The sequence below is a fragment of the Sardina pilchardus genome, chromosome 12 (genome assembly GCF_963854185.1).
Source record: "Sardina pilchardus chromosome 12, fSarPil1.1, whole genome shotgun sequence".
NCBI lineage: Eukaryota > Metazoa > Chordata > Actinopteri > Clupeiformes > Clupeidae > Sardina > Sardina pilchardus.
The window spans coordinates 4,287,656-4,302,502 of NC_085005.1; the positions used below are offsets into that span (position 1 = coordinate 4,287,656).

The 14,847-nt window shown below is 40.9% G+C and overlaps 1 protein-coding gene across 1 annotated transcript; it reads left to right on the forward strand.

Annotated features, from left to right (window-relative positions):
- Nucleotides 1-8,721: 8,721 nt before the first annotated feature.
- Nucleotides 8,722-13,364, forward strand: LOC134098281 (NACHT, LRR and PYD domains-containing protein 1 homolog). The gene is made up of 5 exons (XM_062551301.1): nt 8,722-8,725; nt 9,797-11,504; nt 12,409-12,489; nt 12,676-12,740; nt 13,357-13,364. The coding sequence occupies exons 1-5, from the start codon at nt 8,722-8,724 to the stop codon at nt 13,362-13,364; spliced, it is 1,866 nt and encodes a 621-aa protein (XP_062407285.1).
- Nucleotides 13,365-14,847: the final 1,483 nt, after the last annotated feature.

Consider the following 14,847-nt stretch of genomic DNA (forward strand, 5'->3'; position numbering starts at 1 on the left):
GTGGCACAGGCATGGTAGAGGGGCCGCGAATAAGGAGAATTCCCTAAATCTGTGCACAAGTTGCTCAATAGCCCCACAAGTACTTGCAGAGGAGGGTTGAAGGGAGGTCAAGAGTTTGGAATTGCCCTTAAAAACACACATGCATCATCTGTGACTGATATGATAATAATAATAATAATAATAATAATAATAATAATAATACCTTTTATTTACATAGCGCCTTTCAAGACACCCAAGGTCACTTCACAAGCGAATACACTATATTTGCTCACCTGTCTCGACTCACATATGAACTTTAGTCATATCCCATCCTTAATCCATAGGGTTTATTATGACATCAGTCCACTCTTTGCATCTACAGTATAACAGCTTCAACTCTTCTGAGAAGACTTTCCACAAGGTTTACGAGTGTGTTTATGGGATTTTTTTAGCATTCTTTCAGAAGCGCATTTGTAAGGTCACACACTGATGTTGGACGAGGCGACTGGCTCTCAGGATCCACTCTAATTGAGGTCAGGACTCTGTGCAGGCCAATCAAGTGTATCCACACCAAACTCGGTCATCCATGCCTTTATGGACCTTGCTTTGTGCACTGGTGCACAATCATGTTGGAACAGGAGGTGGCCATCCCCAAACTTCCCACAAAGTTGGGAGCATGGATTTGTCCAAAATATCTTGGTTAATGCTGAAGCATTGAGAGTTCCTTTCACTGAAACTCAGGGACCAAGCCCAACACGGGGATGGCCCCTTCCTGTTCCAACATGACTGTGCACCAGTGAAAAAGACAAGAAAAAGAAAAAAAAACCGACATGCAGTAGGCTAGGGTCAGCATCATAGACTGTATATATACTTTGATATGAGTAGGCTATCATGTGATTTCCTGTGAATGATGACGTGTAGCCTATTGCACGATGGAAATAATTTGAAGGAATCTAGCAGCAGTCTTGTAAATAGTGACCCACAGTCTTTGCAAAATCCTAATCTGAGACTGGCCTGTGACTAGACTGTGACTAAAACCTCAATGAATTGTCTTTAGATGTGAGAGGGTCTGAGACTGTAGTTTTTCAAAAATCTTTTCCAAATCTTTGCAAAGTCTGGCAATGTAAGGTAGGCTTAAGTGGCACGAACGAAGCTAGCTGTTTAGCTCAAGGTAGCTAACATTGACTAGCTGGGGTGTTAGCTCGTTGTTTCTTTGCAACTTGGATGCAATTTACGTGTATATTAAATTGCTCAGCCTCTGACCTGTGAAAGAAAATAAAGTGGAGCAAAAATGTTAACTGGCTTAGTTGTACTTCTATGGCACGAACGAAGCAAGCTAACTAACATTAACACTATTTACTACCTCGAGGATTCTTTGCAATTTAGCCAGAGAGGGTTAGCGGAGGAATGAAGGATCTTAGGTTTAGCTGCTACCCTAACGTCCGTGATATGAGGATCCCGTTGGCATTAACAGACCAGGCACATCCGAAGTTAATTACCAACAATGAGCCAAGTACGACTATCCATTTGCATAGGCATAGGCTATTCTTGGGTTTCATCAGGTCCATTTCCACAGGTGCCATGCAGTCTGCGCTGAAAGCCAAGGTGCTTGATTTAATACACCTGTGGAAAGGGACCTGATGAAACCCATGAGTAGCCTATGCAATTAACTTCAGGCGTGTTTGACTTATAAATGCCAACAGGATAGCTGTTTAGATGTGTAGATCTCGCATATGTATTGTATTTTTTTTTCTATTTCCGTACACAGGTGTTTGTGTGTATATGGCATGTCACAATCATAGATTTGTGTGTTATGTGTTAGATAATGTTTAGAAACTTTGCTCTTTGTGAACAGTTGAAATTTCCCCATATTGATGGACCCTACTTTATGCACTGTGTACAGTTATGCTGGTACACTGAACACAGGACTGAGGTGTGCTTAGAAATCAATCCTCATTTCTTTTTCTTTTTTCTTTTTGCAGGATCCTGAATTTAGTTTTTTTGAGAGGAGGGCGCACCAGAGCCTTTGAGGGCATGCATTGTAACGTGAGAGGTATGTATGTATCAACTAGGGGTGTCAACAATAATCGATTCGGCGAAGCAATCGCAATGTGGGGCATGCACGATTCAGCATCGATGCCGCAAAGTGCCATAATCGATTATGTCACTATTTATTTTCTGGCCTCGAGTAGCCTACAATAAAGTTGACGTTTCAATTAATGCGGGGGGGATTTCCAGAGCAATGTTGCAATGACATGCGCCGCCTGTACAGTGTTTCCCACACATTAGTCCATGGGCCAGATGAGATGTTGGTACCACTCAAGGTGGCAATCAGGGGGGCAAAGGTTGCTTATACTTTTTGAAAACATACATGTCTGTTGTTAACATTTTTGTATGATAGCCCTTCTGGAGTCACAGCTAAATTAGGGTTATCACCTGTTAAAGTTACGCTCCCCCATTGGGAAAAAAAACACATTTTGACACTGGTGCATGTCTTGGTATTGGCCTTTGTTAAAGACATATTTACATATTCTATTTCATTATGGTATCATTTTGAGGGGGACAATCTGAGCTTTCATTCAAGTCCTTTTGTGAACACTTTGGACAAGTACAGCCAACCCTCTTCAAACTTTTAATCATATCTTAAAGGGATAATCCGGAGTGAAATGCACTTTAGATCAATTTTTCGGACTATTGGGAGTAAATACGTTGAGTTGACACCAAAATCATGTCATTCGGATGTATTTTGAGAAAGTTCGAGCTCACCGTTTTTAGCCAAAACTCGTTAGCCTGGAGGTGACTCGGGCATGTCATTTCGCCGCTACAAAACGCTATTTTTATACCTCTTCTACTGTTCCAAACAACACTACACTTACGTGGTAGTGAGTAGAGGATCCCTAAAGCCAAACCGAAGTATCCCCACGCCTTTATGTGGTCGGATAGAGAGTCCAGAATGAATTTAATCGAGTCCATACCTTTCCGGAAATGTTAATAAAGTGTTGTTATAGCGTTGGCAGCTGCAACAGCGACATTTCCGGAAAGGTACTGACTCGATTAAATGGAAAGTAGTAGTGTAGTGTTGTTTGGCTAACGAGTTTTGGCTAAAAACGGTGAGCTCGAACTTTCTCAAAATACATCCGAATGACATGATTTTGGTGTCAACTCAACGTATGTACTCCCAATAGTCCGAAAAATTGATCTAAACTGCATTTCACTCCGGATTATCCCTTTAAAGGTATACTATGCAGGATTGGCGATTTCATCGCCGGTTTCGTTTTCACTTTTCGTTTTTGCTCGTTTTTGCTCGTTTTATGCTTGTATATTTCTCAGCAGAGCTTCCCCTACAGCTTTAGCGTGTATATTTTACAAAACTCCTCAAACGGTCAGTCTGCCGTGCCTTTTCATGGGACTACATGACACTTCCTGGAGTAGAGCATGGGTGCGTGCCCGAGGTCTCCTGAAGTTGCAAGTGTGGTTCTACCGCTACAGACCACTAGGGTGGCCGGAAAAAAACACCGGTCGACCGGTAATGACTCATTTAATCATATATAACAGTATGGAACGAATTGATTAACTGAAAAACTTTGCATAGTTTACCTTTAAAAATGGAGTGGGAGCATAAATGCATTGAATATGAGGCTAGTTTTTGCACTTCATGATGGGCCACTGATTTTTTGCCATCATTGAATGGTGATTTATGTGAGCCCTTTGCACTGAAAAGAATACTTATCACTGGCTGTAAAATACTTTTATTTGTTGTTAGGGAGTGAGTCTATGTTAAAAAATGCATTTGAGCATGAAAATTGACATTTTGTTCTTATTCAGAATTATTTTGCCGCTTCTCTCAAATCAGATGTGCGGAGCTGCGCGGCCACATTTGGCCCTCTGATGGTGATGATAAAAAAAATGTGTCCCTCTTAGTCCCTGGGCTAGACTAATTTGTGGCAGTGCACCACAGATTCAACACAGGCTGACACATGTGCGTTTTGTTATTCATTAATTTTTTTTACGCGATTTACAACACACATCGTATTCGTAAAGCTGCTTTTCCTTCCCCTGCTCTCCCTTTGTCTACAGTATTTCCACATTCGACTTGGTCTTAACATATCTGTATAATTTGCTATCGTAGGATCACTTAACTTAATACCCGAGTTAAGGCTTTGTGCAGCCTCGATATGTCTAGATAGCCTAGACATGTCTAACTTGCTTGGTGGATACCCCACCGGTGGCGACCTAAGCCTAGACCAAGAGCAGACGTCTTGATGTTATCCCTCAAAATGTCAACATTATTTTTTCTTTTTCATGATCCCATGCACCCAAACAAGGCTCTCTGTGCATGAGACAGCAGAACAGCCCCATAACATGATGCTCCCACCACCATGCTTCACTGTGGGAACTGTATTTTTATGGTTGTAGGACTTCCCTTTTTTCGGCAAACATAGGCAACATCCATGTGCCCAAACAGCTCCAGTTTAACCCTATGAGCCCTAAGCTGTTTTAAGGCCATTTTCACTACCTCTAGTTAGAAGCATTTATCCTGGTCATTGTAAGTGCCACATATTGTTTTTTTCAGCACAGTCTAGGCTACCAGATCTGCTACAATAACATGTATAAATACTTGCATTGATTTGATGTAGATTTTTAAATAATAAACATTTGAAAAGCATACTACACAAATTCTTACATTTTGATGTGTATCTCACCACAGCAAGCTGACAGCCCGACATGACTTGCATGTTTGTGTAGGCCTGACTGTCCTGAAAATGGCAATATAAGAACCATGGTGGAGGTATACTGTGGGGCTGAGTAATTTACTGAAATATGTGGTGTGTGCCTTCCAGAAATAAATGGCAATTTTTATTTAGTGCTGAGAAATTACTTTTTGACACTTTTTGCACTCCATATTTGTGACACTAGCTGATCTGACCTGACTTGTTTGCCTGGTACACACATGACGTGCACATATGATGATTCTCTATAATATTTTTTTACTGCATTGCAATGAACAAAGTAAACGCAAAAAAAGTGTTTATTTGTCAAACAAATTTGGATGCAATTGCAATATGAATCTTGAATTGGATACCATACAGGAGTTTGCTAGGATCTCAAATCCGTATTATGAACGTGACTTGCCATAGAGAAACACATGATGATTTTTTTCTCTCTAGAGATTGAGATATTTAGCATTTTCATGCACACCTAGGTTTGTTTTGCACAAATTTGGAACTCTTTATACTGTATAATGATGCCTTGCACACCTGTTGAAGAGACTGATGCATCTAGAAATTACAGTATAGCTTTCCGCCATAGTATAGGCCTCAATGACTTTCTTTCTGAGGTCCAGGCTGATTTCTTTCATCTTCAGCATGCCTGTAAAGGCAGTCCCCTGTCAGACAGGTGTTCAAGTGCCGGTAGGCCCAGGGGGTCAGGATTTGACTGATTAGCTTCGCCGATTAGCAAGGCACTTCCTCGTCGCCATTTTCCAGAAATACATCATGTCCGGTGCCGTTTTCCCATAGTTTTCCTCATGCTGATTGGTGGCTGTTCCACTCTCAGCTCATGCACGAGCTTAGTGTGGGCACGAGCTCTCCTTCTGTACCAAACGTCAATCAGTAACCTGGCACTTAATTGGCTAAGTAAAACGGCACCGGAAACAAGCCCCTTGAAACGCCATGTTGAAGCCTGAAAAAATCGTTCAATTTTGGCAATTTTCACTAGCCTAGCATTCCCATTGAAATGAATGGGGGCAGGACTTGTTCACTTTCTCCAGTTCTTATAATACCTCCATGGGTAGGCCTATTCATTGGAATCTTTAGGTAAACAGTCAATGCTGATTGAATGTTCTGGTGTTGTCTGGGCACTAACTGACTGCAAAGGTGTGGCTTGAAAGGTGACAGGCTGGTCGTGTGTGTTTAAAAGCACAAAAAAAAAAAACCATGGGGGCTAATCATTTTGACTCCAATTTTGACACAATTTGAGGTTAAGCATTCCTAATAGTAATATTAACACTCCAGAATGCACCAGATGCTACATCATAGCACTGGCGAATGTTTTATTTTTTACATTTTTATCAGGGATGAACATTGTAGGGAGAATTTTTGAGTAATGTTACAAAATTTCAGGGGGGCTGATAATTGAGGCCTCAACTGTATATCGCCTATTCCTCCAAGATGCTCAATACCCATAATACACCACCCCAAAACCACCAGAGCCACACTGCGCACCTACGCACACCTACAAATTACTGTGCGTTCAGACCAAAACCCTCAAAAGCGTCAAAGTCGCTGGTGAAGCTCATAGCCCGACGCTCAACCCAGTTCAGCGCTGAAAGCGTCAAAGCCATGACGTGAAACATTCGGACAAACCACAAGCAGCAATCCTGCGAGTTTTACATTCTGATTAGTTGACGCCGAACCGTGTCATAGCTAATTACCATAAAGTTAACTGAGGCTCAACTTTTTTTTGACGCCCGCGAAGCTCATGAAGCCACGCTCACGCCCAGAACGCTTTTGACGCCGGTAACGCCGACTCTCCATAGAAAATGAATGATTTCCGGCGCTCTTGACGCTTTTGACGGTCTTGGTGTGAACGCACAGTTATAGTGAAAGATGTTGAGTCTATAATGTATGTATGTACCTGTAGATTCTTAGTGTCTGCCCTTTTGTTTTTCTAATCAGTATTAGTGTATGAATGATTGTTTTGTTGTAGTGCCATAGTAATATTATTTTAATACATTATTTTTGTCTGTCCTTTTTCTTTCTTACTTTCACTCTAATTTAACAGTTCACACCACCAGAAGATGCAGTGTAACCAAGTCCACAAAGACCCCCCCAGTGCAAGCTGAAGGACACAAATGGCGTGACCGTTTGCATTGACGGACTCTTCTAAGAGTTGGTCGTTTTTAGGGTGTAACATGGCAACAGATCATCTTCAGTAGCCTATTATATATTTTTGGAATGCCTTTAAAGAGTAGATGTGATTTAAGCTATAATTAGTTATATTCCACCCTTCTATGTGCTTGTTAACACCATCTTTCAGTGGGACATGACCGTTTGCATTGACGGACTCTTCCAAGAGTTGGTAGTTTTTAGGGTGTAACATGGGGACAGATGATCTTAGGTAGCCTAAATCATATATTTTTTCCTCATTGTTTTTATTGTGGGAGTACAATTAATCACCAAAAGATTTGTTTTTATACAGGTTTTAGTAATACCCAAGGGTGCCAATAATTCTAGAGGGTACTGTCGCTATTGCTATTATTGTTAAGACAAAGTTGTACTCAGCACTAAGTTATACTCAATATCGCAGTGCAATACATTTGAATGTTAAACAGCTTGCTGTGGGTTTCACAGCCTTTTACATAGTAGCTGCTAGACTTTTGACAAGGTACTTTATTTGTTCATGTGAGTTCTCAAACACTGTCCACTTACCTATGTGGTGCACCCCTCAGCTTTAAGCTTGTACATCTAGTGGTTATGTTAGCTAACTGTATCTTAATGTGGTGCTATCAGAGCAAGATATTAGAAATGGTGTATGATGTACAGGGACTCGTAGTTTATTATGGTATTGCGGTCATTCGGTACAGTTACTACCATTTGCGTTGGCACCTCTGCCATACCAGAACAGTGTTTCGGTGCCCAACCAGTTATAATACATTGATGTGAATAAAGTGCATTCTTAAAATGAAAAATTGTCAACTCAAGGTGATTCTCTTTCACAGAAAACCTCGGAAGCCAAAGAAGTAGATGGGGGCTTGACTCAATGACACCCAAGCGAAAAACCCATTGCAGTAATCAACCCTACTGGAGATGAATACACCAATAAGTTATCTAAATCATGTTTTGCCATTTTGACCTCTTATGACTCTACCACTACACATGATTTGTGGAAAGAGAGGCACGCACACTCTTCAGTTCTGTTTAGTCTTAGACTTATGTGGTAATTTAAAAATATATATACACTCATGACAAACCCAGCTAACACACGACCATCTGGCAACGTTGCCTATAAGTTGCCATTAGGTCATGGCGACATTACCTTCTGGCAACGTTGCGGCAACATTGCCACAACGTTGCCTACAGGAAGTTGCCATAAAGTAAACAAATAACGTTGCCACAACGTTGCCGTTTAGTAATTTGATAACGTTGCCATAAAGTAAACAAATGACGTTGCCACAACGTTGCCGTTTAGTAATTTAATAACGTTGCCATAAAGTAAACAAATTACGTTGCCACAACGTTGCCGTTTAGTAATTTGATAACGTTGCCATAAAGTAAACAAATTACGTTGCCACAACGTTGCCGTTTAGTAATTTGATAACGTTGCCATAAAGTAAACAAATTACGTTGTTGCAACGTAATGGGCTGGTAATTTTGCTACATAGTAGCTAATGTTAGGCTACTGCAACATGGTCATTTACTTACCATCATACAAAAATAAAATCTAGGATGTCCCAGGATCACAACCTGGGTGGCCAACCCGGTCAATAAGCTGCTGTTTGTGTGTTATCACCCTTTTTATGCCCCATTATAAGTCTATGGATGAATATATTATGGGGTGAATAGGGTAAAAAATTTAACAAATAGATATTCCCACAAAAATTCCTCAGATGATTATTTACATTAAGGCAATACTTTTTTGTATTGCAAGTTTTTTTTAAATATCATGTACAAGTATGTAAATGAGGCATCATACACTTAAATGTACGCAATAGCCAAATGATCAATGTTTGGCCTGTACCTTATGGGTAAATACAGTAAGAAACAGCCTAGGCTGAGCCTAACCTATATATTTTCTAGGATCTTACACCCTGTAGATATGATTTAATATGTGCTATGACGAGTCTCACCTTCTTCCACAACATTGGACAATGCATCTCTCTAAAGTATTTGCATTGTATTGTAATGCATTGATTCTCAATGAACACCCATGTAGCTTTAGGTTAGTGTAACCCAAAATTGTCCCATGTTGACATTAATTTTTATATTCAGCATAGCCAGATCTTTCACAAAAAGTTTGTTGGGTTGATAGAGGTGCACTTTAAGCCCCCCAAGTCCAAGGTTATAAATGTATGCACATTTTGCATATTTCATTAGATAATGGTTCATCTACATGAATGTATAAAGTATTTCAGAAAACTTGCAATACAAAAAAGTATTATCTTACAGTGAGTAATCATCTGAGGAATTTTTGTGGGAATATCTATTTGTTAAAATTTTTACCCTATTCACCCCATAATATATTCGTCCATAGACTTATAATGGGGCATAAAGAGGGTGATAAAACACAAACAGCAGCTTATTGACCGGGTTGTCCACCCAGGTTGTGATCCTGGGACACCCTAGATTTTATTTTTGTATGACAACCTTTTACAGCAGCCCATGTCTGATTTCCCTAAAATAGGGGGTTTTGCCCCCTGGGTATTTCACTGCATTCTTTACTTAAGTAATCATATGCATGTGACAAATAAACCTCCTTGTATCCTTAAATGCCCCCCCATGCACTTAAATGCTTTTTGCAGCTTGCACTTACACCCCCCATATGCACAACAGGCAAAGGAACTGACAAATTTCACTACATTCTTTACATTAGTAAAGATATGCATGTGACAAATAAAACTCCTTGTATCCATGTATCCTTGTACTCCTCGGTGCTTCAAAATATGTCCCCTAATACCCCCTCAATATAGGTGGTCACCAACCAGCACCACCAACACGGTACTCTGGTGAGTAAATAATAGAATTGAGAATACTGACAGAATGATGAAATGTAGAACGTATATGCCTTATTTGAAATCTTTTTTTAACTTTATTTGCAGATCAATGTTTAATCACTGAATACAAAACAACTATCGTCACCTCCTGTGAGACTGTAAGAGAGTACAACTACCTCCCTGGTCAAGATGTGCTTCTGGAAAACCGTTACACTGAGCTCCTGATTATTCAGAGACACAGAGTTCCGAAGGAGAGAGAGGAGGAGCTCCGTTCAAGAGGTGACACCCTTCAGGATCATCTCCAAAACAGGGCCACTGAGGCACACATTGATCTCAACCAGCTGTTCAAGTCCAATGACCATGAACCGGTGCGGAGAGCGGTCATTCTCCAGGGTCATTCCGGTCATGGCAAGTCCTTCACTGTCCAAAAAATCATGCATGACTGGGCATCTGAACTCCTGTTCAAAGATTTTTCTCTTGTATTTCTTCTTAACTGCAAAGAACTTAACCTCCTCACTGGAGAGCACAGCCTGGTAGACCTCCTGGGGTGTGATCAGAAATTTACCCCAGTGATTTTAAAGATCCTGCAAGACTTCCCTGCGAAGGTGCTCTTTGTTATAGATGGCTTTGATGAGCTCAGGTTCTCATTGAATGAAATAATCTCAGTGCTTCCTAGTGATCCATCTATGCGTGCTCCAATCGAGGCCACACTGAGTGCTCTACTGAAGGGGAAACTTTTGGGCCAGAGCTTTCTTCTGGTCACCACCAGGTCCACTTTTGCAGACAAACTAGGTGAGCTGCTAAAAAAACCACAACGCTTCACAGAGATCCTGGGCTTCTCTGAGGACGGAATGAAGGAGTACTTCCAGAGGTTCTTTCATAATACAGAGCTCTCTGAAAAAGCTTACAATCATGTGAGAGCAAATGAAACACTCTTCACTTCCTGTGTCGTCCCCGTCATCTGTTGGATTGTGTGCACTGTTTTCAGAGAGCATTTCCAAGAATCGGTAGATGCACATGGAGCCTTTGAGACAACGAGTTCCATATTTATGCACTTCATCGAAACTCTGCTGAACTATCACTGTAAAGATTCGAGATGTTCTGACCTCACATCTCTGAGAAGTCTTTGCCAGCTGGCAGAGAAAGGAATGCAAGAACATCAGGTCTTGTTTGATGGTAAGAAAGTGTCTGAGGTGTTGACGGATATGCGTAACCCCTTCTTGTGCAAATTCCTGATGAAGAGGAAGGTCTCTCTTGAAACCATGTACAGTTTTATGCACCTGAGCTTCCAGGAGTTCTTTGCTGCACTTAATTTCTTCCTGATAGAGGATGAAGAAGAGGCCTGTGGGAAACTACAGATATTACTTAAGTCCACTACAGATGAAGTTCAATTTGTTTGGCACATCGAAGGAAATGGGAAGGATCGTGTTGTTCAGTTTCTTTTTGGTTTGTCAAATAGTGATGTTTCCCCATTTGTGAAAAGTGCCTCTTGGGTAGCTATTCAAACCCAGTTGAAAGAGTGGCTTCTGAGTGTAATAAAAATGAAGAGATACAGTATGCGCTGCATTAGTGATCCTATGTTGTTTACTCTGCACTGCCTCTACGAGATCCATGACAAGGACTTTGTCATGCATGTTATTGAAAGCTTGGAATGGATTGAGTTTAGCACTAATGATCTGCAGAGGACAGACTACTGGGTGCTGCTGTACTGCCTACAGTGCTGTCAGAGTGTCAGAAGCCTGAGCCTATGCAGGCTAACAGCAGAGAACCTGAGAATGCTGGCGCCTGGACTGTGCAAATGTAAAGAGCTAAGGTGAGTGCCATCGAATATTAGTTAGTTCTGATCGACTGGGCTATAATAAATATTGTATTGTGACTGATCTATGATAGTGTTGATTGTCTACTGGAGATTATGGCTTCCGGAGTCTTTTTGTTAATGGACAAATCTGTAACATTTTGTGTAATAGGTAGTTAATGCAGGCCTTACACCAAACGGATTTCAAGCAATTTCACTCAGTCAGAGTAAAATCATGAGTGTATGACAGGAGTTGTGGCGTATGTACTGTTTTACCATGTTATGATTGATGCTGGAAGAACTTACCTTTTGGTTTGAACAGTACCAACGTCACAGCTCCAACACACTAACAAGGGGGCTACAGCTGAAGTGCTCCATTTGCACAATACAAAAATAGTTTTAGAAGTCTATTTTTTTAGAAATCAATTTTTTTTTTCCTGAACGTACACGTCGCTATCACATTTGGTGTAGCCAGTTCCACTGATCATCATAGTGGAAGCTAATTGTTGCAGCATACAGTACACAACACAAACCGAACACTTCAGTTTTGTGCCTGGTGAAGCCTCCCTGTAAGACTAAAGAAATGTTAAATGTGTTTGACACAGGAAAAACATTGACCTAAAACACCTCAGATTTCCATCTTTCACTAACAGTTAAGATGATGAAAGTGTGCCACTGTCTCCAGTAGAACTTTGTTGGTTTCAGTCAGATTTTGGAGATTTTGGCAATGGTGAAATGTTTTGGTAAGGCCGGCATTATGTAATTGCTTCATGAGTTACTAATTGCTTGATGCCCACAGTGTATATCTCATATCTCATCTTTGTATATTGCCTGATCTTTGTGTAAAAGGTGTCAGATACATGGTACTTTTTTTATTGAATAAATTCTATCTGATGGTCATGAACTTATGATTTTCATGAAGGCTTGAAGTCGACCTGTCAGATGCTTATGTTGGTGATCTGATCTCAGCCCTGGGGGAAGGGAAAATTATCCATGAACTGAGGTATGTCAGTGGAGGAGAAAAAGTATTTTTTAATATAACTTTTACCGTCACTTTTCATTGTGTCATTATTTGCATAGTGGACACTTTCCATAGTGTCTCTCTCTCTCTGCCCCCCTCCTTTCTCTCTCTCTCTGTGTGTATGTTTGTGTGTGTGTGTGTGATAAACATTTATTTTTTCCTTTACAGAATAGAGAGCAGTCTGTCAACTGAGAGTGTGGAGCGTATCCTCAGGGCTCTACTCAAGCAGAAAAGTGTGAATATGATTCTACGTGGTGTGAAGGCTGTTTCTCTCGACATTGCAGCCCTGTCTGTACATCTAATCCAGACCACACATAAGTTGAAGCAATGTTCTAACAATCTGTGGTGAGATACTTTCTACTCATTCACCCTCCTGTTGAGGCTCAACAAATACTAAATGTCCCAAATCTCAGTGCTGCGGTTTTCAAATGTTGAGGCGGACCTCCCCAGGGGGCGCCAAAGAGCCTCAGGGAGGGCACAGCGCGGTTAGACAATTCAACATAAATTGTAAGCTGTCGTCTCAGGGGGGTCTCACATTCACCCAATTTGAAAACCCCTGTCTTAGTGTCTTAATGTCCACCATTTAGTCAGTTATGACAGGACATTTCAGAAGAAAGAAGGAAAAAGGTAAAAAATCACCGCTCATCCGTGTGAGGTGCAGGATTAAGAGTGACTGGATATCTAAGAGAAGAATCCGCACACTACAAGTCTTTGTGAAAATAGCTTTACTGATAGCTAGCTTTCGGTCTAAGGAAAAAGGCCACACTATTCACAAACGTGTTAATTGCAGAGACACATTTTGGCATAGTGTCTTCTTCAGTGTGCTTCAGGAGCCTGTTCCTACCACAGTTCTCTGAGGTCATGACATGTCTCATTTGACGTCAGAGAGAAAGGAAATAGTCAACACAAGGTCTGTCACATAATGAACTCAAAATTTTAGGATAGTTTACTTCACCGAGGAGCTTCAGTGAAGGGTCTTATCTATTTCTGGGTAGACAGCAAATAAGCTGAACCCTCAAAAGGTTGGTGTGTTTATTTAAGGCTGATTACTCCTCTCTCTTCTATGCTTTATAGGATTATGGAAGATTACAACACACCCAGACAAATAGACAGCATCTCTCGGTTTGTGTCTGTGAGTAAAGATGCCAAGAACCTCAGGTAATGTGCCCTATATATTTCCCTATAACAACAACTCATGTGTTGGTGACAACTTTTGAATGGAAGCAATATCTTGAACTTTGATAATGATCAAATAAGAGCTAAAAGGTGGAGAGGGTGCATCTCACGAAGTAAAGTGATCAGGAACAATACACAATACGACACCATAAGACATACAGTAGGACTCTGCCCACGTCCACGTTGTTTAACCTTTTTTCCTAACAAATTGCTATTTTGACACCACTGAGAATGATAACACCAGCCGTTCCTGAGAGCGATTACATTTAAAGCAAAACTAAAGCACTTTTCCGCTGTCGCACGCACGCCAATAACAATGTCCACAGACAAGGCAGAGTATGTTGCATGATTTTATGAAAGTATGATGTATTGCGACATCGAAGCAAGTCAAATTTGTAGTTTCTATACAAATTATAGATACACTACCCGAAGTTACATAGTGCGGTTATAGCCTATAGAGGACCGCAAAGTGAAAGCATAAGTGCCAGTCACCCTGTTAGGAGTTGATGACCCGCTGAATTGATTTTGGAAACATTATTTTAAGGTAGGAAAAACTCTTTAGTTATTAGTGTTGCTTTAAAGGAGCACTTCACCGTTTTTTTCATATTAAACTATGTTATTCCCATGGAGGTATTATAAGAACTGGAGAAAGTGAACAAGTCCCGTCCCCATTCATTTCAATGGGAATGCTAGGCTTGTGAAAAGTGCCAAAATTGAACGTTTTTTTCAGGCTTCAACATGGCGTTTCAAGGGGCTTGTTTCCGGTGCCGTTTTACTTAGCCAGGTTACTAAGTGCAGTTTACTGATTGACGTAAGGTACAGAAGGAGAGCTGGTGCCCACGCTAAGCTCGTGCATGAGCTGAAAGTGGAACAGTGACCAATCAGCATGAGGAGAAATGGCACCGGACATGATGTATTTCTGGAAAATGGCGACGAGGAAGTGCCTTGCGAAGCTAATCACTCAAATCCTGACCCCCTGGTTATTCCCTTAACTAAGACGAGTTGATACAAACCTCTCACGTTTCAATGTGTGCACTCACTGGCTCTGGCGCACGGCACAACTTTGATAGCACTTACAGTAGCTAGCCCAGTTCATTCATTATGATCCAAACAGAGATGAAGTTAGAAGCAACCAAACACCTCCATGTTACACGAGTAGTCACA